General features: G+C 34.2%; 1 protein-coding gene across 2 annotated transcripts; it reads right to left on the reverse strand.

Moving 5' to 3' along the window:
- Window positions 1-4,501: 4,501 nt before the first annotated feature.
- On the reverse strand, window positions 4,502-16,392 carry LOC124932626 (O-fucosyltransferase 16-like). 2 transcript variants are annotated; one of them, XR_007098769.1, is made up of 11 exons: window positions 15,931-16,392; window positions 15,809-15,856; window positions 15,588-15,684; window positions 15,430-15,506; window positions 15,260-15,348; window positions 14,974-15,157; window positions 7,327-7,508; window positions 6,336-6,438; window positions 5,841-6,172; window positions 4,780-5,371; window positions 4,503-4,674 (listed from the first exon to the last, which is right to left on the reverse strand). XR_007098769.1 is itself a non-coding variant. In XM_047473285.1 (10 exons), exons 1-10 carry the CDS (start codon window positions 16,114-16,116, stop codon window positions 4,897-4,899), a joined length of 1,773 nt encoding a protein of 590 aa, XP_047329241.1. In that variant the 5' UTR covers window positions 16,117-16,392; the 3' UTR covers window positions 4,502-4,896. The 2 variants fall into 2 exon arrangements, 1 of the variants encoding a protein (XP_047329241.1); XM_047473285.1 differs by having other exon boundaries at window positions 4,502-5,371.
- Window positions 16,393-24,608: the final 8,216 nt, after the last annotated feature.

Raw genomic sequence — 24,608 nt, forward strand, 5'->3', positions numbered from 1 at the left:
CTTTTTCTTTTATTTCATTTCTTTAAATATTAATTGATATATATTACTTTCATTCAAAACTTTCTATAACTTAAAAGTTAATTGGTTTTAAAATATCCTAAATTAGAATTATTTATTTAAAATTTATTTTGTCTTTGATCTCCAAAATATTGTGACAATATTTTATTATTTGTATTACCAAAAAAAAAATTATATTTATTTTTTTATTAATTTTATTTCTTTATATTAAGATTATATGAGGAAAGATAATATAATTTTCTTTTGTTCAATATTATATTTTATTTTATTTTTGTAATAAATGGGTGACAATTTGAATCAGTTTCAAATTGGCTGGTTCGAGTTGACAGATTAGCAAGTTAACGGGTTGAGCAATACTAACATAAACCTCATAAACCTGATATGTTTAGTAATTAGTGTCAAAATATTTAACAGGAACCTAATTAGTTTATTTGTGATAGACCCGAATTCGACCTGATTTACTCAATTTACTCAATGTAATTAATTCGCATCTCTTTATTTCAATTAAAATGACATCAACACAAAAATGAAAATGAAATTAAATCACACATACGTTTACAAAAAAAAACACAAAATTCAAAAAAATAAAAAATTGTAAACAGGTTATCGATCTACTTTAGGTTATTTAGGTCGACCTGATTTAGACCTGAAAAAAAAAATCTATGATCCTATTTTGATTTTTTCGTGTTCGGTTTGGGTCGTACTTTTGTGTATAGGTCCAAAATTGTTAGCCTTAATTATTTATTGAAGGGTATTCATAAATTTAGTTATATTGATGAGATCAATTAACAATATCTTTAATATATATAGTAAGTTAGTAACGTAAACTTAAAATTATAAAACAATAATTACATGCTGGAGAATTATAACTAAATAGAAAAAGAGATTAAATAAATTATTTTAATACTAAACAAGAATATATTTTTATTTTTAAGGAAAAATAAATCTTTAGACCTATCTACTTGTGCAAATATAATTAAGTTATTCGTATGAATAAATAAAAAATCGTATAATTAATAAAAGTTCAACATATGTAGTCTATCAATTAATAGGATTAATTTTTTTAAAATTTATATAATTTTTAATTAAATATTTATTTTTTTCTTTCTTTTTATTAATTAATTAATTAATTTCTCTCATTTTAATTATTAATTATTTAATTTTATATTTTTATATTTTTGTTGGTAATATTTTTGTGATTTTTTTTTATTTTCTTTAATATAAATAAAAATAAATTTAATAGTTTTTTATTTAATTTTTTTATTCAAGTTTATAGTAATAGTAAACAAAATTATTGATTTATTTTTTTTATTTTATTTTTTATAAAATCTTGATTATTATTATTATTATTATTTTGGTGTTTGATTGATTAATATTTATTATTATCCAATTTCAATGGTTTTAATTTTTGTTGTTGAATGAATGAATCATTATAATATCTAAATATTAGTCCCTGAAGAGTTAAATAATTTTAAAATAATTAATGTTGATATAGAAAAAATACAAAAGAGTAGAAACAACTTAAATTAAAATAATCAAATATTAACTTATGAATAGACTGAAGGAAGAAAAATAAATAAATAGAGAGAAATTAATTAATTAATAAAAAAATAGAAAGAGAAATTAATTAATTAAAAAAATATAAAAAAAAAAGTAAAAGAGAAAGATTAATTAATAAATAAATAAAAAGAGAGAAATTAATTAATTAATAAAAAAAAATAGAAAGAGAAATTAATTAATTAAAAAATCACAAAAAAAAAAAGAGTAAAAGAGAAAGATTAATTAATAAATAAATAAAAAGAGAGAAATTAATTAATTAATTAAAAAAATAGAAAGAGAGATTGATTAATTAAAGAAAAAAAACTTCACAACAAAAAAGTAAATAAAAAAATTAATTAATTAATTAATAAATAAAATGAAGGAAGAAAAAAAAATATATATTTAATTAAAAAAATATATAAATTAAAAAAAAATAACCATATTTATTAATTAAAATTAAATAAATTAATTTTTAATAATATATACGTTTAAATAAACTTTTATTAGTTTATATGTCTAAATAACTTAATTATATATAAGTATATAAGTTTGAATAACTATTATTTCTAATTTCTAAATAAATTAGCTAGACAACAAATTTTTTAAATATGCTCATGGTTCATATTTTGGTTATCTTGTTTTCATAATTGTTTTCCATCCACATTATTTTTTATTCATTTGGTTGAGAAATATTATTATAACTTAATACTATTTTTTTTTTTTTAAAGTTGTTCTTACCGTAATTTTATGATTTTTATAAAAATATGATCTTCATGATATTGAGGTGACTAGCCTTTGCATTCTACCACTTGATTAAGTGAGATGCTTATTTTTTTTGGTATGATAATTATAATTCACATGTGTTATAGATCAGAATTAATTCGTTTAGAGAGTTTATTTATAGTATGATAGGTTATAGGTTATATGATAGAACAATTTTCCTCGTAAATTTTTCAAAACAATCGAGGGACAAGGCCGACACTAGGATAAGAGAACCAATGCAGTCGCCTATAAACTCTAAATTTTAGGGACCCAAGAAAAATTATAAAAAGAGTTTGAACTTAAAACTCTTAAAAACTATTATATGATTTATATTAATTAACCAACTAAATTAAAATACTTAGGTTAAATATAATATAAAATTATTAATTTTTATAATATAACATAAAACATATCAAATTATATAAAAAATTAAGAACTTTTTTTTTCATGTCCCAAATTTCAGGGTTAGCCCGCCCGAAAGAAAGTAAATTTGTCATCACAATCTATATTAATTATTCTAGTTTAAAATGAAAACTTATTATAATTCTTTATTCTATTTTTAATACCTTTTAATAAAGCAAATATATAGATATTTATTATATAAAGAAATAAGAGAAGAAATTATATACGCTATGATTGAAATTTAAAAGATTATTTTTCTCTTTGGAATTAGTAAATCATCAAGTAATAATAAGATGTGCATATTTCTTTTCCATTAGAGTCCAATTTGTTGATTCGGGGCCGAAAATTTGTAGGGTCACCCTAAAATTGATGTAAGTGAGAAGTTTCGTGTTAGATTTTTAAAAAATAAAAAATATATTTATTTTGAGAATAAATGTGAAAAAAGTTAACTAAAAATATTATTATTTTATCAAATAATTGTTTAGAACTAATAAACAAAAATATTAATATATAATGATAAAATAAACAATAATAAAATGAATTTTAGTATTTTAATCCGAGATAGTTTTGAAGTTCTAAAAGTAATAAAAAAAAAGTCATACAAAACTAATCTATAAGATAAGAAACCCTAATAATTTGTTGAAATTGGCTCTAAAACAATTCCGAGATGAGATTAAGGATTTCTTTGTATTCAGATTCTTCAAATAACCGATTTATTTAAAAACTAAAGATTGATGAGGTGGTAGATATTTTTTTTTATATATAAAGACTTAAAGTTATTAATATATAATGATAAAATAATTTTTATTTTATTTTTAAATATAGTGTATTTTAATATTTTAATTAATAAATTGAGTAATTTAATCGATGGATAGAGATGAGTTAAATAATTTAACATTTTGGTTTAATCATAATAAAAAAAGAAAAAAATTTAATTAATTTAAATGTGAATTATAAAATATTTTCTACTCTAAAAAAAAGTCGGTGATAGATAACACGATGGATTTTTGTGAGAAATAATAATAACAAAAAGTCTTCTTATTTCAAAATAAAAAAAAAATTACACCTAACATTGAAATAATTAATATTGACATGAATAAATAATGTTGCACAACATTCTCTAGATAGACTCAAACGGTCATTTCATGTATATTAAAAAATTGACAAATATAAGAAATTTCCTCTAGTACTAATAATAATAATGGGGGTAATAATGTGACAAAATTGACACAATGTTTTTGCCAGTATATAAGAAGTTTCTTTCCTAAATAAAATAAAAGGATATATAATTTGGCTACGTGTTGAATTGAACCTTCCTAATGATTACAATGAAAATAACAAATCAATTAAATGACAAATTGACAAATTTTGGTAATACAAAATTTGAAAAGAATGAATGAAATTGACAAACATAACTGATTTGTTCCAAGATTAATTGATTCATTCTTATTCATTGTCCCTTTAATAATTCTTTCAAGTTTTTTTTAATTAAAAAAAATACTTACAAGGAATAACACCAAAGATAAAGTCTATATAATTTATCTTGTTAATCATTAAACCATTACTATTATTATTTGTAAAAGATTTAAAAAACATCAACTTTAATAGGTAATAGTTTTGTCTAAACTTAAGATTGTAGATCTTTTTAAGGCCTCTTGATATGAGCTCTTTTTATGATTTTTTTTATAAATACTCTCAATCACATCATCAAACAATCAAAATAACTCCCTAAACATCAAAATACCAATTATCTCTTAAATTATTTGTTCAAAATAAATATATATAATAAGACTCCAAATAAGGTTTTTGAATTATTAATACATCTTTACATCATCCTCTCTAAGAAATTTACATATCTATCTATCTCATCACTAAAAGCTAATGTATGTGCTAGCAAGATGTCTTATTAAACCCAAAAACTGCCCCTATCCCCATCCATCATCCTGACTTTATCTGCAAAATTAATTCAAGGCAAATGGCATGATTGTCATTGGACAAATAGCATCAATTCCAAATGAACTGAAGAGCCATTGAAGTGAATTAAGAAAATGACCCCACCTTCAATCATGTTGTGTTTTCATTAGGGATCGAACTTAATATCTCGACCTTGGTTCGAGACTCTTACCACTCGAGCTACCCAAATCTTGAACGAATGAGGGACTTATTCTTTTTCACTTAATCAGAGAGCATTGTTTCCAACTCAGGTTCATCAGATGCAGAACCATCATAGTCCAAATTTGTGTTGTTGATTAATAATCTATCTGTATCTTGTAAAAAGTCGCCCTGGTGCTGCTCATCATCGTCATCATCATGATCTGACAACTCTGGCTCTTCAGTATCGTTCTGATCATCTACAACTGTTTTGACTTCTTCATCTTCTTTTCTTGTTACTGAATTTATTTTTCCTACTTTTCTCGAACCAGATTCTATTTCTTCATTGCTTTCAGAAACTTCGCATATACATGTAGCTGGGTTCTCGTGAAATTCACCCCTACCTGGCCTCACCTCACGCGGCTCCCCCATGAACCCTCTTTGGCGTTTACGAACACCAGATGTAAATTCTTCCCATGTCATGTTGCCTCTATTTAAGAACAATCGATATAGTTTCTTTGCATTTGGACGAATTGTAGGCTTGTGCCCATAATATCTCCTGAAATCATTTTTATTTAGACCAAAAATAAGACATATATGATCATCTAGTGAATGAGTGTTCAATTCATCACCCACAAAATATTGATAGGCTAAACAAATCCCAACCCAACATTGACTTCATAACCAGAAAACTAATATAATGCACAAAACTATCCTAGGTTTGGTTTTAGTAAAGCAAAACCCTTGTAACTTGACTCATATTTTATTTTCTTAGATTCCCTTTTCTGTTATTGTGTGACCTGGCAGAGTTTGTTAGAGCTAGGCTATTTAGGAGGACCAACTGCTACTCATTCTTCACAAAAGGAAGAGAATGGATATGTATCCTTCTCTTATAAGGTCATACCTACAAATTCTCTTTAAGTCCTCCCTCTCTCTCGGTTGTTCGTCTTCCTCGGTCTTACCAGAAAACTAATCACCCTCAGAAGAAGAACATAAAACGAAAGAAATGAGAAAATAATATATAATACCTTCGCCCGGCAAGGATTTTTGCCATGTTACCATTATTATTGGTAACAAATACGTCACTTTCATCACAGACTATAAAATCTAGTGCAGCCAAGCGAGAAGAGAATCCTGAGAATTTGTCAAGTTCTTCCTTGCTAGCTATGGTATCTTTTGAATGAAAGTTGGGAAAGAGAGCTTTTAGGGGGGCCAAAGTCTCCTCCCCTCCGTAAACTTCACCTGATGCTACATAAATATGAACATCTTTCCCATATCCTAGTGCACTCAACATCACACCTACTTCTTCAGGAGTAAGCGGGCATCTTCCTTGCTTCCTCCCTTTATCTGGGTTGCTCATCTGTAAATAAATTGGGAAGAATATCCAAATATGTGTTATGCATACCCATGAAGAAAAGAAAATACTGCAGTTATATGTATTTGTCCAATGCAAACATCTGTGACAACCCCGTTTGGAAACACTTGTAATTTTTGTTACAAAAACATGTTATCTTGCATCTTACATGTAAAGTCTTCCATCTCTTTCTTATTGCTCCAAGTTCCTGTCTTTCCTTGTCTCCTCCGCCGTAATAACATCCTGAGAATGCAAGCATATCAGGTTCAAACCTGTGATAACAAACATTTACTTGCATCAGAAAACTTTATATAGTTCATATAACATGTACATCTTTTTAAACAGGACAATAAGTTCAAACATGTCAAGTTTTAGGCAAAAATATGATAAAATATGACAAAAAAACACAATTGGGTTGTTTTCTTATCATGCTTTTTCACGTTGATCTTGTTGTGATCATCCAAAAATTAGACTGATCGTGAAAAAAAAATCCATACCAAATGACAGTAAAATTACACTACAATTTAAATCGTGATCTAAAAAACAATTGGTCTACCAAATGAAGCAACAAAAATGACACTATAATCTGAATTATGATCTAAAAATTAATTTGACTATCATCCTGGTAAAATCTTATATGATCTAAAAATTAATCTGATCTAGGAAAAATCTTATACCAAAAAAAAAAAACCACTTCCAATTTTAACATTGACATTTTTTCAATATATCAATTTCAACAGGCACACAAATTACAAACAATCACTTTCATTATATAATCTTCTCATAGTTAAAGTAGAAGTATTTAAGAAACATGTTCCCTGCACATACAGCTCCAATATCTTGGTTTTAAGTGCCCCTTAAAAATGGCTAACCTAGACCTTTTCTTGAGAAAATAAGGAAAATTGACAACAAATACCCCTGATTAAACCATTGAGTCACCACAGCCCAAGCTCAAAAGGTATCCATGAAGGTAGGCTTGTCTGAATATACATACACAACACCCCAAGATGACAATGTATTTCCTCTTCTATCTTTTTTTCCTAATATCGGGTGGAAAATTCATAGAATAGATGATTACAATGATCCTAGGGAGAAAAACAAGGAGCAATCAGTCACATAAACAAGAACCAGTAGACCCGAGGTTAAAGACAGAGAAATACCTTAGATGGAGAGCAATAAAATGTTTACTTCTCATCTTCATTTGATGGACCAAATATTTACCCATTTCAAGTATAGGATCAGTGAATTTAAGTGCATGATAGTTAACTCTGCATCTAAGCTTCTGTAGATCTGTGTCTAATCTATTAGCAAGTCTGTAGTCAAACTTGTTGAGCTGAACAGCCTGCCAATTATCAAATATATCATGTCTGGTAAGGAGGATGGTAAAGACATTCAAATGCATGTAGTAAAAACAGATAATGAAGTTACTCATGTAAAACAAGCATCGGGAAATTTGACAGTAATAAAGTGATGGGCTATGTAAAAACAATATTTGAAGCCAAAAAAAACTTAATGTCTTCCCTCTCTCCTCTTAAAGCACGTGATAAGGATGTATAACGTTGTAGCCAACAAACTTTTTCTTAACTCCCATGAGTACCAAATTTCCTTCCATTCTTTATGATATTTTGGCTGCCAAACTCACTTGTCGCGAGCCTACCTAGGTGATTCCCTTGTTCTGTTGGCTCACTCTCTCTAAAACATCTTTTTTTTTTTTTAGGGAAGATATTTTTTCCTAGAGTTCCTTGTATTCGGGAATTTGAAAGGTTAAACCTTGTGGTGATAAAGCCAAGGCATGAATGTATTCTTGCAACCTTAGCAATTGTTTCGGACCTGATATAAAGAATTCGGTTGGGATAGGCACAAGATCCCTAATTATCCCTATGGAGTCAAAGAATGAGAGTAAATGTACTTCTTTGTATACAACTAAGAACAATCTAGTGTACCACAATGACAGATTATGGGTGTTTTCGGTGGATTCCTTGAGACATGAATTAATGACTGAGGCACATACAGCTCCTTACTCTATTCATCCAGGAAGTACTAAAATGTTTAAGGACTGCAAATGCTATATTGGTGGTTAGGAATGAAGAAGGACATTATGAAATTTGTTAGTGAGTGCCTAACTTGGAAATGAGAGGATATCACAATGGACATTATCAAAGGCCCTCTGGACTTCTATGCCCACTACCCATACCTATTTGGAAATGAGAGGATATCACAATGGACTCTGTAAAGGGATTATCAGATTTGGAAAGAAAGAAAAACTGAATCCAGATACATTTGACCCTTTAAAATTTTGAAAGAAATAGAAGATGTTTCAGTTGGTATCAGAGCAATTGTCCAAATCCTTAGTACTTTCATGCTTCTGCAATTGCACCTGCAATAGCTCACCTTAAAGTCTGTAAGTTGTTTTAATAATGTCCAACATTAAACTGTTTTCATTATGACTATAACAGTCCTGCAAATACATTAATAATGAGATAATTATTAATACATTAATGAGATACATTTAGCAACTCAACTTATGTATCTTTATAAAATATTAAGCTAATATAGAATATATATTTTTATTCTAATGACACTAGAATCATGAGAAGAGGAACCATAGTCAATGCTAATACATGATGAGTTAGCCTGAGATAACTTCTCAACGGGGCAAGTAGAAACATTGCGGTCAAATAAAATACATAATGAGTCAGCAGTCTAGTGCTTAAATAGTGAAAATTACATATCAATAAAATAAAGATCAAATCAATTATAATTGATTTGTTACTGATAACATTTTATTCTTGGAATTTTTCATTCTTGAAATTGTTCCTTCCAAGATAATTCTACAAGCCTGAATGCTACTATCCGTCACAACATCTAATTAAGTAATTCCTCTACAATGCGAGAAACAATTGATAGGGCATTGATGACTGAGAAGAACAATCAGGAAATTGTAAAGAAGGCTTAGTCCAAAAGGGCTAGCTATCAAAAGAGAGATTCTCAATGGTCAATGATGAAAATGCTCTTTCAACAGACATATCATCAGAATGCTCCCCACAACAGTATATCCAGAACGCCCTCAACAACAACAACAAAGAAGGATGCAGCCTGCAAGATCAGCATCGTGTCACGGGCTAAAAATTAGATCTGTGTGGCACTAAGCTAGATCGAACAAATTCTAACTTAGTAATTCTTTTAAAAACAAGAAAAACTCAAATGTAAGAACATTTAGAGAGAGAAACAAAACTTTAGAGGGAGAAACAAAACTTGAGAATAAGATTGTATTAAATTGAATTAATACTAGGTGATTTGAATGTCTTTGAGTTATTTATAAGACTAATTACAACAACTATATTAATGATACTTCCCAACTACCATATTAATTATATAATGGATAGGTTGAGTGTGGTTTTGGTAATAGATGAAGTGTAAACAAAACATCTTGTTTGAATGTGGTTTTGGTTAAGTCTTGTTTGGTTGTTCCTCCACTCTTCTCTCTTTTGGAATTGGCCATGACTTTGATGGACATCTACTTCTCTTGATTAGACCCTCACACAAATAGGTCGTGACATAAACCCTAAACTCATCCGAGGTGATGAGGAGAATGGTGGGGGAAGAGACCGCCCACATGACAAAGAGAAAGGTGGGGGAGACCTCCCACCTAGAAAGGGCATACACACAACTTAGAGAGGCAAACCGACGATTCGGGTAAACCAAGAGTTTATCATATTTGTGGTGCTCACAATCACATAAATTTATGTGTCCGTTCAAGGGAGAAAAGTTGCAGCAGTTAAAAGAACCGAGTCTTCCGAGGAAGAGAAAGGGACTCGAGTGGGATCCTTGAGACTGTTCAATGCTGTAAAGACTAATGTTGCGGAGCCGGTTGAGAGAACAATAAAGGGCTCGATGTTCGTGGAAGCTTTGATCGAGGGAGGCGCATTAAGGCACTGGATACAGAGGCTACTCACAACTTCATGCGTGAATGAGTGATCAAAGCGTTGGGCATTCGCATCAACCCATTAAGGGGGACGGTCAAGTCATTTGATATAGCCAAATCGGTGGCCGGGGAGGCTAAGAAAGTGCACACCAGGATCGGAGAATGGTATGGGACAGTCTTGTTTACATTAGTCCCAATGGAAGACTACGATATAGTGTTGGGACTACAATGGTTCGATCAAGTACGCGCTTGTTTAATGCTTCATTCTGACTCCTTAATCATTTTGTATCACAGAAAGACTAGGGTGATACCAACAAGGAGAGAATCAGAGAGAATAGACATGTTCTCGGCAATGAGATTAAGCCGAGGTCGCAAACGTGGTAAAGGGACATTTGCCACTTTTGCTAGGAAGGATGATGAGGACTGTTCCAAGGGGAAAAAAGAAGTACCCAAGAAAGTCCAAAGAGGGTGCAAGGTCTTTGAGGGGCATTGAACAATCTCAAGGATCCTATTCGAGTACCTTCCTCTTCATCGGAAGACTCGGTTCTTTAACTGCTGCAACTTTTTTCCCCTTAACGGACACATAAACTTTATGTGATTGTGAGCACCACAAATATGACAAACTCTTGATTTACTCAAGTCGTCAGCTTACCTCCCTAAATTATTGTGTATGTCGTTTCCTGTGTGGGAGGTCTCCCCACCTTTCTCCTTGTCATGTGGGCGGTCTCTCCCACCATTCTCCTCATCACCTCGGATGAGCTTCGGCCTGTCCACCAAACCTTGAGCTCTATGTCACAGCCCATTTGTGTGAGGGTCAAATCAAGAGAAGTAGAGCCCATCAAAGTCATGACCCATTCTAAAAAAAGAGAAGAGCGGAGGAACAACCAAACAAGACTTAACCAAAACCACACTCAAGCAAGATATTTGTCCACACTCTATCTATTACCAAAATCACATTCAACCTATCCATCATTATATAATTAATATGGTAATTGAGAAGTATCATTAATATAGTTGTTGTAATATAGGTATTCCTTTGTAAATCACCAAGTATTCATTCAATTTAATCCAATCTTAATCTCAAACCTTGTTTCTCTCTCTAAGTGTTCTTATATTTGAGTTCTTCTTATTTTTAAAAGGGTTACTAAGTTAGAATCTTTTCGATCTAGCTTAGTGCCACACGGATCTAATTTTAGCCTGTGACAATTATCAGCAAACTCCGATAACATACCAGTCCCCACGTGTACTCTTTTGTGAGAATGCTATGTGAGAAATTGCTTGCAAGGTTCCAATGTCGGTTATATATGCAAGAAAGTAACACATTTTCAGGCCCGGAAATCGCGGCATTCAGGTCCTCCAGAAAATGGTCCAGCTCCTTTGTAGCATTTTTAGTGATCATGAGTGCAAAATATTTCTCCTTTTTAAACTTCTTTACATGTTCTGCTACACCGGCATCCCCTTGACGAATTTCCAAGAACTCTCGAGCCAATTTATTTTTGGTGCTTAAGGTGAAATACTTACCATAAAAGACTTTCTTAAATCATTCTTAGGTCACTGAGTTAAGGTTTAGAGTGGTCTTGTCTCATTGTCATCAGATGCGTGCATCATCTTTGAACATAAAAACGCACACCTAACCTTATCTGAGTTGTTACATTGAATGAAATCAAATATGGTCTACATTGATTTCATTCACTCCTCAACAACTATTGGGTCGGTACTTCCTCTGAATTATGATGGTTTGAAGTTCATAAATTGTTTATACACTGGTGGTTGGTCTTCTCCATTATGATTATTATTGTAGTTCACTCCCGCATCTGCTCATTTTATATGCGTTTCAGATCTCACAATGCTTCTACTAGCCCCGTTAAGAAGTTATCTCGGGCCGACTCATCAAAGGATGTAGCAGCATTGACTCTAGTTTCTCTTCTAATAATTCTAGTGTAATTAGAATAAAAGTATACATTTTATATCAACTTAATAATTTATAAAGATACATAACTGTATATCATTAATGTATGAATAATTATCTCATAATTATTCTCTCATTAAAAATATACATTTTATATCAACTTAATAATTTATAAAGATACATAAGCTGTATATCATTAATGTATGAATAATTATCTCATAATTATTCTCTCATTAATGTATTTGCAGTACAATAGTAATAATGAAAACAATTTAATGTTAAACATTATTAAAACAACTTATAGATTTGAAGATGATTTATTGGAGTTGCAATTGCAAAAGTATGAGTGCGAAAGTGTTAAGAATTTGGACCAGAAACATTCCTAATCCTAATTTTTAGACTATGATAAAGATGAGTGAAGCAAAACAATGTTTAAACATATATATATATATATAAATTATTTACATATGCGAAAGCTAAAGAGTGTTTTTTATCATTACTAGACAAGTTCTATACACATAATTCACTTGTTAGCCAAATGATGCTACAAAATTCGGTTGTTCACTACAAAATACGATCGTTCAGTCTTAGTTGATACAAATTACGGTTGTTCAGTCTTGGTCTCACAAAATACTCGGTCGTTCAGTATTGGTCCCTCCTTTCACACTCATCCCTGCACCTTGCCCCACTCTAATTCTCCTTCACATGTCATATAAAAACTATAGTTGTGTAAATACACCTAAGGATGACAATTTGAAACCGCCCCGCAAAAACCGAACTAAACTGCCCCGTTTGGGACGATTTTTCCCTGAAACCAAATGGGGATGGGGCGGGGATGGCATTTGTGTCCCCGAATGGGGATGGGGCGGGTTTTTAGATTAGTTTATCATAGTGATGGTAAAGTTACATTTTGAGCACATATTTTGACCATAAACTTTCAGAGCTGATCCTGAAGTGAGGAATCTCTGTTTTGAGTCGTATTTGGTTAAGTGATTTAGGAGTGTATCCCTAAAGTCTCAACCTACTTTTAAACCATATTACAGTTATTTTTAAAGCTAATCTTAGAATGTCAAGTCTCATAAAATTTAAATTAAGTATTTTGGAATTAGACTACCAAAACTCATCTTGGTTAGCCCTCCTCCTGTATTAATCCGTCAATTCATTCATCAGTATTCATTATGATCCCATAACTCTGAACATTAGAGTTTCGTAAAAATATATCATATTTTGGAAAACATGGTTTTCAACACTGTTCATCAATAAAAAATGAATATGCAATAAAATCATACTTTAAAAAAGTATGCATTATGTATAGTAAATATATAAATTATATAGCACGGTGGATTTTTAAAGATTATTTTAGAAAAAGTTTGCCTTAGATCATGAAATTACTAAGAATTGATCTTTGCTATGAAGGATAAGGATGATTGTTCTTCAATAGCTTCTAAGGGATGTATGACTTTTGTTTCTTAGTGAAGAGGGAAAATTGATATCATCTAATGGAATAAATCAATTGTGAAAAATATTTGAAAAATATATAGTTTCAGTCATGGTGGTTGGAGAGCCTGTTGGATGTCTAATGTAGAGGACATGTGGCATTCTTAAAACTTATTACTAATTAAGATAGCTGACTAAAGCATGAGTTTGGCAAAGTATGGGCAAAGCATAAGCTGGGCTAAGTATGGGCAAGGCATAGCATAGCATGAACTGGACTAAGTATGGACAAGGCATAGTATGAGCTGTACAAAGCAATAGAATGAGCAAGTAATAGCATGAATTGGGCTAATTATGGACTGGATAAAGCATGAGCTGTCTAAAACATGGTCAAATGGCTGCTAATTAAAGGGTCATGTTAATATAATATATAATATTCTAATTTTAAGAATGGACCCCTCCACATGCATGTTTCTCTCTTTATCCCTTAGCCTTTTAATACATATATATATATGTGCATACGATCCTCGATCTTATTTGAAATTCTCGATCCTAGGTTCGAATTTTTTTGGTCCTGGGTCTTTGCCAGGACCGAAGATGTTCGGTCAGAAAAATGATTTTGGGGCATTACATATGGGATATGGATTAAGAAGAAATAAACTTTGTTGGGAAAATAAATGGATGAAAAGAACAGGGAAAATGTAAAATTAGCAACCATTTGTCTTTCTGGCGACTTTGTGGTACACATATTACCTAGGAGTAACTAAATCCAGCCAAAAAATGTCTTTTTCCAATATAGTAAAGTAGGCTTAGAATACCAGATTTACACATCTCACCTTTCAACTAACAGAGAGTACCTAGGCACCAGGACAGAAAACTCTACGAAGAACTCCTCTATTTCATACAATAATCATTAGTTTCAACTTTGTTTTCTTGATGCAAGTGAAGAAGCATCTTTCATGCATTATTGGTAAGTCTCATAACTGATCTTTCTCATCCCGCTTCAGTTTCTATTATTAATCCAATTAATCAGATACTTGGTTGTTTAGTTATGAACTTCCATTTTTCAAGTTAATCATGATATGAAAAATCAACATTTGTTATGTTTTCAAGAAATAATCATCAACGAGACAAAAAAAAGATCTATACCAAACAAAGCAAAACATTATAATTTGAATCATCATCTAGAAATTAATTTTGTAAACAAAATGTAGCAACAAAAATCACACTATAAACTTGATCATGATAAAAAAATAATATGTTTGTTATCTTGAAAATATCTTATACAAAACAAGAAAAAAACACTTCTAATTTTATCTTTAACAATTTATCAAAGGATCGTGATTGTGACACAAATCTCACCCCTCTTCTTAGCAAGAGGGAAGAATGAAAAAGATCCCATGCATAGATACATAAGGTGACTTTTGTTAGTGCCTAGTATTAGAGAAAGAAATAATCAAGATTATGTAAAAATATTTGAATCCAGTTCTTCAATCCAACTTGTACATATCCAGTAAGAAGGGAACTGTGAAGACTTACATGCTTTTTCAAAAGATTAGGTAGTACTCGTGTTTGATAGCACCTAACACTGCACTTCCTTGGCACCCGCATTGTATATGGAGTCCAAATCTTTCCATCCCTTCTAGGAAGCTGTTTAATTATTTTCACATCTTTTGACAAACTTGAAATGAACCATTCAATACTAAAGATATCAGAGAAGATGCTACACATAGAAAAAGTAAGATGTCAACCAGATGATGCTATTGTGTCTTCTTCTCTCTAGAATATTTAAGAATATTATCACGAATTTACTTCCATTCCTAACCTCGCATCCTTCCAGAAGGATTTCTGATCCAACTTTGGTATAACAAGAGTAGCATTCAATATCCGCGCAGCAACAACACCATCTGTAATCTGCAATTCATGCATTTGATTCAATAAAACTGGCATGCATGTGCTTTTCAATTGTTTATTTCTTTTGGTTCAATAATTTACCCCTGTTCTTTGTTGATTTAGACCTCCACTAGTTGCAATCAACAAGTATCGATTTGGTTGAGTTATGACAGCAGCATCTGTTATTTAACAACAATGCCCAGATTACAAATGGGTTAAAGGAAACAATCAACATTGAGATGGGCTCGAATAATAAGCACCCGGAAACATTGTGCTTGCATTGCTGCAACCATAGTATAAGTTCGAAAGCTTTGAACTCCATAGATGGCGATCTAATTGGCCTTGGCCTCTTCTTTTCTGCATCACAATTCACAATCATCAATAGATATTATTAGGCAATATCTGATCTACACCAGACCTCAATTCAGATTATCCAATCCAAGAGTAAAATGATTTAAAACAGTTAATAGAAAAAACCCACCGGAACACCAGACGTTTGATTGCCATAATTTTCAATGCCCGGTTTCAACTGAAAAGAAAAGAACCAACAAGTATATAAATCATTTTGCCGAAGCATGAAGAGAGGCGGAGAGGTTTACATACCGATTCGCGCTGGAGAGGATGGTGTAGGTGTTCGTTTTCAGAGGGATAAGGGGTGGTAATTGAAATGAAAGCGATTAGAAGAAGAATAACGCCGGAGATGGCTGAGATCGCCTGAGCTAAGAATCGAAGACGGTGGCGATAATGATGATGATTGTGGCGTCGCCGTGGAAAAGCTGCGACGCCCATGAAAATGGTGTGATAGAAGAAGCGCCTGGACTCTCTTCTTCCTGCCCCTCTGTATTATGTTTCTTCTTCTTCCTTGGTAATGGTATTCGTCCTTGTACAAAACTATTATGTATGGGGAGGAGAAAGATGGGCCTTTTTTAGGGAGAGAAAAGGAGGGAACGAGATCTGCATACGAAACAAACAATTTTATGCATTTCTACTCTTTGATTGAGCTCTATACGATGACGACGACAACGATACTGGAAACTGTCTATAAACTCTCTCTCTCTCGTTCAACACTTTTCTTATGATTATGGATTAGGGTTTCATAAACTTAATTCAATAAATGCTCACAAATTTGTCCTATATTGTGAAGGGTTTGGTCGAACCTCAACATCTCTAGAGCTCGTTTGATATATTTTTTTTCAAAGAAATCACCTCTTGAGGACGTTGAATATTGTTCGTTCGAACCAGTGTAAAATTCTTGTGTCGTTATTTCGTTATTTTTTATTTTTACGATATTGTTCTACATTCTACTACGATTGTTATTATTCCTCTTTCATTTAGGGTGGATAGTTTTTCACCACAAACTAGTATTAAAGCCAAGTTGGGCTAATACAGTCGTGGTTTATTTTTTTGGTGAGTTTTTTTATTCGGTCAATTATTTTGAAGATTTGAGATGGAATCAACTTCTAAGATTGATATCGAGAAGTTCGATGGAACGAAAGACTTTGGATTGTGGAATATGAAGATGAGAGCACACTTAGGCAACATGAGAGTTGCTAAAACACTCGAGGAGGAATCGCAATTACCGGTCTCGATAGACGCATAAAAAAAGATGGAGGTGTTGGAAAGAGCATATAACACCTTGATTCTTAGTCTCATTGATAAGGTGTTGTGAGAGGTTTCTAGTGTCACGACATCACATAGATGTGGTTTCAGTTGGAGTCTTTATATATGACTAAGACATTGTCATCTCGGATCTACATCAAACAGTGACTCTTCAAGTTTAGAATGACTGAGGGGAAGGAGTTATAGACGCATCTCGACGATTATGTCAAAATTCTTTTTGATTTGGAAAACATCGGGGAGAAATACAAGGATCATCATAAGGCATTGATGATTTTGAATTATTTACCGAAGTCATATGAGACGTTCGTAGACATACTCGAGCATGGGAGGGAGGAGTTTATCCTCGATGATGTGATGAGTGTGTTGAGATCGATTTACCAAAAGAAAAAGAATGAAAAGAGCAATATAAGTGGAGATGGACTCTTAGTTCGAGAGAGAACCGAGATGAGAGACAATAAAAAAAAGAGACGTTCGAAGTCTCACGGAAAGAAATCTACTAAGTGCTACAATTGTGACAAGGAGGGTCACTTTAAGTGAGATTGTCCAAATTTGAGTAACGACGGGAAAAATAGCGGAGAAGCGGCAGTTGTTCAAGAGGTCGAGAATGTGTACGAAAATGCGAACGTTCTCGTTGTCTCCACTAATTAGTCCGACAAGCGTTGGATTATGGATTCCAGGTGTTGGTTCCATATGACACCTAAGGAAAGTTGGTTCGAGACCTATGAGAAGACTTTGATGGGCAATGGTTTGTTAGGTAACAACAAGTTTTGCAGGATGATGGGATGAGAATAATGTATTTGAAGACGCATGATGGAATCGAGAGGGTATTGACGGACGTACGACACGTTCCAGACCTTCGGAGGAATTTAATCTCTCTCGACTCACTAGAACAATTTGGTTTTACATTAAATGGTGAGAATAACGTATTGAGGGTCATAAAGGGGTCGTTAGTGGTAATGAGAGGCGTGTGAGAAAATAGTCTTTACATCTTTCAAGGAGCGCCTTGGTTGGTGATATGGCGGAGCCTCGAGATGTATTGCCCACGATGTTGGTTTCTTTGCCTAGAATATTATTTTTGGGTGTTTGTCCCACATAGGAAGTGAGCAAGAAATATGTTTTGACCTGGCCCTATAAATAAAGGTCTTGGGTGTTAGTTTTCTCTTGAACTATTTTGAGTATCTATAATCCGTGTTAACGATTATAGTGGAATATTTTTCAGTAGCTCTGCCCGTGGATTAGTCAGCACTTTTACTGGATACCACGTTAAATCGGGTGTCGCTTTCATTCTGTCTTTTACTACTATTATTATCATTGTTCTCGCATCTGTTATAACAAATTGGTATCAGAGTAGGGTTGTTCAGATCTGCTCAGGCAAGAACGATGGTTGAAGGTAAAAGTTTGAAAACGACAAGTTTACTGGGAAGAATAGTTTCAGTCTATGGCAGATCAAGGTCCGGGCATTGTTGAAACAACACGGCCTATGGGCTCCCTTGATGAAGCCTGCACCTGTCCCACCACCTGCTGATATGGAGTCTTTGGAAGAAAAGGCACATTCAACATTGCTCTTGGCTCTGGCAGACGATATCATTACTGAGGTGGCTGAGGAGGAAACCGCTGCTGGTTTGTGGTCTAAGCTTGAGACTTTATACATGAAGAAGAGCTTAACCAACAAATTGTTTTTGAAGCAACGTTTGTTCAGTCTGCATATGCAGGAAGGTACACCTCTTAGAGACCATCTAAATCAATTAAATGTAATATTATTAGATCTTCGTAATATTGATATTAAGATAGATGATGAGGATGCTGCCTTGATTCTGTTAGTTTCTTTAACAATATCATATGAAAACTTTAGGGAGTCTTTCATTAGTGGTAAAGATTCATTGGCTCTAGAAGAAGTTAGATCTGCCCTTCACAGTAGAGAATTGCGACATAGCTGTAGTGGCACTATTTCGGATAGTCAGGTTGTTGGGCTAGTTGCAAACAACCATCAGGGATATGGTAAACCGGGGAAAAAGAAGTTCCCCAAGAAACTAGTCAGTATGGGTTCGAAACCAACAGATGTGTGCAATTACTGTAAGGAAAAGGGAAATTGGAAGAATGAATGTCCAAAGAAGAGACAAAGTCAACATGAGAAGGCACCAGGTACTGTTGCAATTGCTGAAGATGGTACAAACTCCGAAGAGGATATTGCCTTAGTTGTTGATGGTCACACACATTACACTGATGTGTGGGTTCTGGATTTTGGAGCATCTTACCATATTTGTCCTAGGAGGGAATGGTTTTCAACCTATGAGCAGGTGGATGGTGGAAATATTTCTATGACCAATAGTTATACCTGCAAGGTGGTTGGGATGGGCTCGATCAATATTAGGACTCATGATGGAAAATTCCGTACACTGAACGAAGTTAGACATGTTCCACACATGACGAAGAATCTGATATCTCTAAGTCTTTTGGACAAAAAGGGGTTTAGTTTCAAAGGTGAAAGTGGAGCCTTACATGTTTACAAGGGTTCAGGTGTGAATGTGTGATTCTGAAAGGTGTGAAACAGGGCACTTTGTATTTTCTACAAGGTACTACGATATCTGATTTTGCTGTTGTTGCTTCCTCCGAGATTGACCAAGGAGACATGAAGAAGTTGTGGCACATGAGGCTTGGGCATATGAATGAGAGGGGGATGCAAATTCTGGCTAAAGATGATCTTTTGTGTGGGCATAAGATAAAGGATCTTGGGTTTTGTGAACATTGTGTTTTTGAGAAACTACATCGCAGCAAAAGGCACACTTGATTACATCCACTCTGATTGTTGGGGGCTGTCACGTGTAGAGTCTTTGGGGGTCACAGGTATTTTTTGTCGTTGATTGATGATTATTCAAGGATGACCTGAATATTCATAATGAAGCATAAGAGTGATGCTTTCAAGAACTTCAAGCAGTGGAAGGCATTAGTGGAGAATCAAACTGGGAAGAAGGTCAAGAGGTTACGAACTGATAATGGTTTAGAATTATGTTGGTCTGAGTTTAATGAGTTTTGCAAGACTGAGGGGATTGCCAGACATCATACAGTTAGGAATACACCTCAGCAGAATGGTGTAGCAGAACGTATGAATCAGACACTACCGGAGAGAGCTCGGTGTATGCTCTCAAATGCTAGGTTAACAAGAATGTTTTGGGCTGAAGTAGTTAACACAGCATGCTATCTGATTAATCGTGGACCTCACACAGGTATAAATCTGAAAACTCCTTATGAGCTGTGGTCTGGGAAGCTTGCTGATTACTCGATTTTGAGAACTTTTGGTTGCACGGTCTACTATCATGTCAATGAGGGGAAGTTGGAGCCAAGAGAAAAGAAGGAAGTATTTATAGGCTATGGGAATGGTGTGAAAGGATATAGGATCTGGTCCCCTTCTGAGAGGAGGGTTATTCTGAGTAGGAATGTTGTCTTTGATGAAAATTTCATGCTTAACCCAACTGTGAAGTTCACCATTCCGGTAGATTGTGGTATCGAGAACAGGTGGAACAGGAAAAGACTGAGGCTAGTTGTGAAGTAGAGGAGAGTGTTTCTCAACCACTTTCAGCGGCAGATTTTTCAGTTGCTCCATCATCATCTATAGAACATCAAAATCTAGATTTTAATCGCCCTAGAAGAGCTAATTTTGGTATACCTCCTATAATGTATGGCTATGAAGACATGGTTGCCTATGCTTTACAGGTTGTAGAGGAAGTGGATCCTCATGAGCCATCCACCTACAAGGAAGCTATTACGGGTATTGAGTCTGTCCAATGGCTTGCTGCCATAGGAGATGAGATGGCGTCACTTCAAAAGAATCAGACTTGGGAATTAGCTAGAAGACCACCAGGGAGAAAGGTTGTCACTTGTAAATGGTTGTTCAAGAAGAAGGAAGGGTTGTCACCAGCTGAGGGGGTCAAGTATAAAGCCAGGTTAGTTGCTATAGGGTTCAGTCAAAAAGAGGGAGTGGACTATAATGAGATATTCTCACCAGTAGTCAGACATACTTCCATCAGGGTGCTACTTGCTATAGTTGCACATCAGGACCTGGAACTCGAATAGCTAGACGTGAAGACAACTTTCTTACATGGAGAGTTGGAAGAAGAGATATACATGACTCAGCCAGATGGTTTTCAAGAACCTGGAAAAGAAGAATATGTTTGCAAGTTGAAGAAGTCCTTATATGGACTGAAACAGTCTCCGAGGCAGTGGTATAAGCGGTTTGATAGCTACATGTTTAAGATTGGCTATTCAAGGAGTCCGTATGACAATTGTGTCTACTACAATAAGCTCAAAGATGGTTCCTTCATCTATTCGGTATTGTATGTAGATGATATGTTGCTAGCTGCTGAGAAGAAGTCTGACATTCAAAATTTGAAGGGACTACTCAGTATAGAATTCGAAATGAAGGATTTAGGTGCTGCTAAGAAAATTCTGGGAATGGAGATCTATAGAGATATAAGTCATAAGAAGCTATTCTTGTCACAGAAGGGATATATTCAGAAAGTTCTATCGAGGTTTGGAATGGCTACTACTAAGCCCATTGATACTCCTAGTGCTTCAAATGCACATTTGTCTGTAGTATTTGCACCTAAATCATCTCAGGAGAAGGAATACATGTCACATGTTCCTTATGCTAGTGTAGTGGGAAGCTTGATGTATGCTATGGTCTGCACTAGACCGGATCTTGCACATGCTGTTAGTGTTGTCAGTAGGTTCATGAGAGACCCTAGTAAGGAACACTAGCAAGCAGTGAAGATGATTTTCCGCTACCTCAGGGGTACATTTGATATTGGTCTCAGTTATGGTGGTGATAGTTAGTGTCTAGTATCTGGTTACTCAGATTCTAACTATACTGGAGATGTAGACAGTAGAAGATCGATGACCGGTTATGTATTCACGCTTGGTGGTTCTGTTGTGAGTTGGAAGGCTACTCTGCAGCCGATAGTAACTTTGTCTACTATAGAGGCAGAATATATGGCTTTGACAGAAGCTGCTAAGGAGGGAATCTGGTTGAAAAGATTAGTTAGTGACTTGGGTCTACACCACGATTAGGCTTCAGTGTACTGCGACAGTTTGAGTGCAATATTCTTAACCAAGGATCAAGTTCACCATGAAAGAACAAAACACATTGATGTGAAGTACCATTTTCTGAGAAGTGAGAAGAGGATCAAGGTAAACAAAGTGGGGACTGCAGACAATCCAGCTGATATGTTTACCAAGCCGATTCCGCAGAGCAAGTTTCAACACTGTTTGAACTTGCTCAATGTTAGAAGTTGTTGATTGCCCTTGAAGGGGCAAGGCCTGAGGCAGAGCAGGTCACATCTGGGCATATAGTGTAATGCATCTGTTTTGTTTATCTGGGCATTCAGTATAATGCATCTAGCACATCTGGTATTTAAAGTACATCTGGTGCATCTGGCTATCTGGGAAAATATTCAAGTCAAGGTGGAGATTTGTTGGTTTCTTTGCCTAGAATATTCTTTTTGGGTGTTTGTCCCACATAGGAAGTGAGCAAGAAATATGTCTTGACCTGGTCCTATAAATAAAGGGCTTGGGTGTTAGTTTTCTCTTGAACTATTTTGAGTATCTGTAATCCGTGTTAACGATTATAGTGGAATATTTTTCAGTGATTCTGCCCGTGGATTAGTCAGCACTTTTGCTGGATACCACGTTAAATCAGGTGTCGCTTTCATTCTGTCTCTTACTACTATTATTATCATTGTTCTCGCATCCGTTATAACACACGAGTATATGGCATAAGAGATTGAGGCACGTGAGTGAGAGGGGTTTGAAGTAGTTGAGTAAGAGAGACTATTTTTGGCAATGAGAAACTTGATGATTTGGAGTTTTGCGAGAACTATATATACGGTAAAGCTATGAGGGTGAAGTTTGGGCGGTCGGTTGAGGTGACTCGAGAGACGATTAGTTATGTTTACTCAGACTTGTGGGGGTTGGCGAGGACTGCAACTCTAGGTGGAGGTTAGTACTTTATCACCTTCATTGATGATTATTCGAACAAAATTTGGGTATACATCTTGAAGCACAAGGACGAAACATTTGCTAAGTTAAAGGAGTGGAAGAAGATGGTAGAGACTCAGACCGGGAAGAAGGTTAAAAAGCTCCGGATAATAATGGTTTGGAGTACCTAGGCAAGGAGTTCAATCAGTTTATTAAGGAATAAGGGATGGTTCGTCACAAAACTGTCCAACATACACCGCAACAGAATGGTTTGACGGAGCGAATGAATAAGACGTTACTTGAGTGTGTTCGGTGTATGTTATTTGAGATCGGTCTACCGAAGCAGTTTTGGGGTGAGGCGGTTAACACTGTGCCTTATCTTATCAATCGTTGTACATCGACGACATTGAAATGCAAGACACCGAAAGAAATTTGGAATGACGCTCCTCCAAAACTTGACAACCTTAAGATATTTGGGTGCGTGGCTTACATGCACCAACAGGATGAAAAACTTGATTTGAAAACGATAAAAAGTGTATGTATGTTCGTTGGATACCATGGGGGGAGTAAGGGGTTGTAAACTATTTTACAAGGACGGAAAGACGACAAGTACATCATTAATAGTGACGTGGTCTTTAGGAGACGACCAAGTGTCATAGACTCAGGTGGTCTTAGTCGCTTTATGACGAACTCGGGAAAAGAACATTAGGAGGCGACGAAGTGGGTTCTCTATTACATTGGTGATGTCAGTCTTTGTATTAAACGGGCGGGTGTAGATGATGATAAGTTGAGATAATATGTTGATGTTGATTTTGCAAGTGGTTTGAACAAGAGAAGGTCCCTAACGAGATATGTGTTTACCCTATTTGGATGTTCGATAAGCTGGAAGGTAGAATTACAATATGTAGTTGGCCTTTCAACAACAGAGGCTGAGTATATTATTGTGATGAAGGGTGTCAAGGAGGCACTTGGGTTGAAGGGTCTCGTGGGTGAATTTGGGGTGAAGCACGATAAAGTGGAGCTGTTTTGCGATAACCAAAGCACCATACACTTTTCCAAGAACTCGATGTTTTACGAGCGCACAAAACACATTAACATTCGATTTCACTATATTCGAGATGTCATAGCAAGTAGAGCGGTAGTTGTGGAGAAGGTTCACATAGATGAAAATTCTGCAGATATGGCCACGATGATGGGAATCAAGTTTCAGAAATATTGTGACTTGATTCACGTCATAAAGGTTAAAACGTAATCGGAGAAGTAGGAGGATCGGTTCTAGGATGTTCTTGGTGATGATGCTCATTCGTTTGACGATAGACATAGAGACAATGTGGAGAATTTATAGAATTGAGCATAAGGTTTTGAAACTCAATTTAGTGTGCTTCAATGTTAGATACAAAATTGGAAGGAAAATATGTGTAATTATTTGTTGGATTAAAAAAAACATGAAATCACATAATGGTGAAGATGTCAATCAAATCGTATTATTATAGAAATGTCAACTAAATTACCACGAGATTATATTATGGTAGAGATGTCAGAGATACCACATGATCTTTACCATAATTATGAATTCTGAAAGTATATATATATATAGTAGGACGTAGGACATTGTTGGTCCGTACCTAGGTAAAATTCTTGTATTGTTATTTCATTATTTCTTATTTTTAAACTATTGTTCTGCATTCCAC

The sequence above is a fragment of the Impatiens glandulifera genome, chromosome 3 (genome assembly GCF_907164915.1).
Source record: "Impatiens glandulifera chromosome 3, dImpGla2.1, whole genome shotgun sequence".
NCBI classification, from domain to species: domain Eukaryota; kingdom Viridiplantae; phylum Streptophyta; class Magnoliopsida; order Ericales; family Balsaminaceae; genus Impatiens; species Impatiens glandulifera.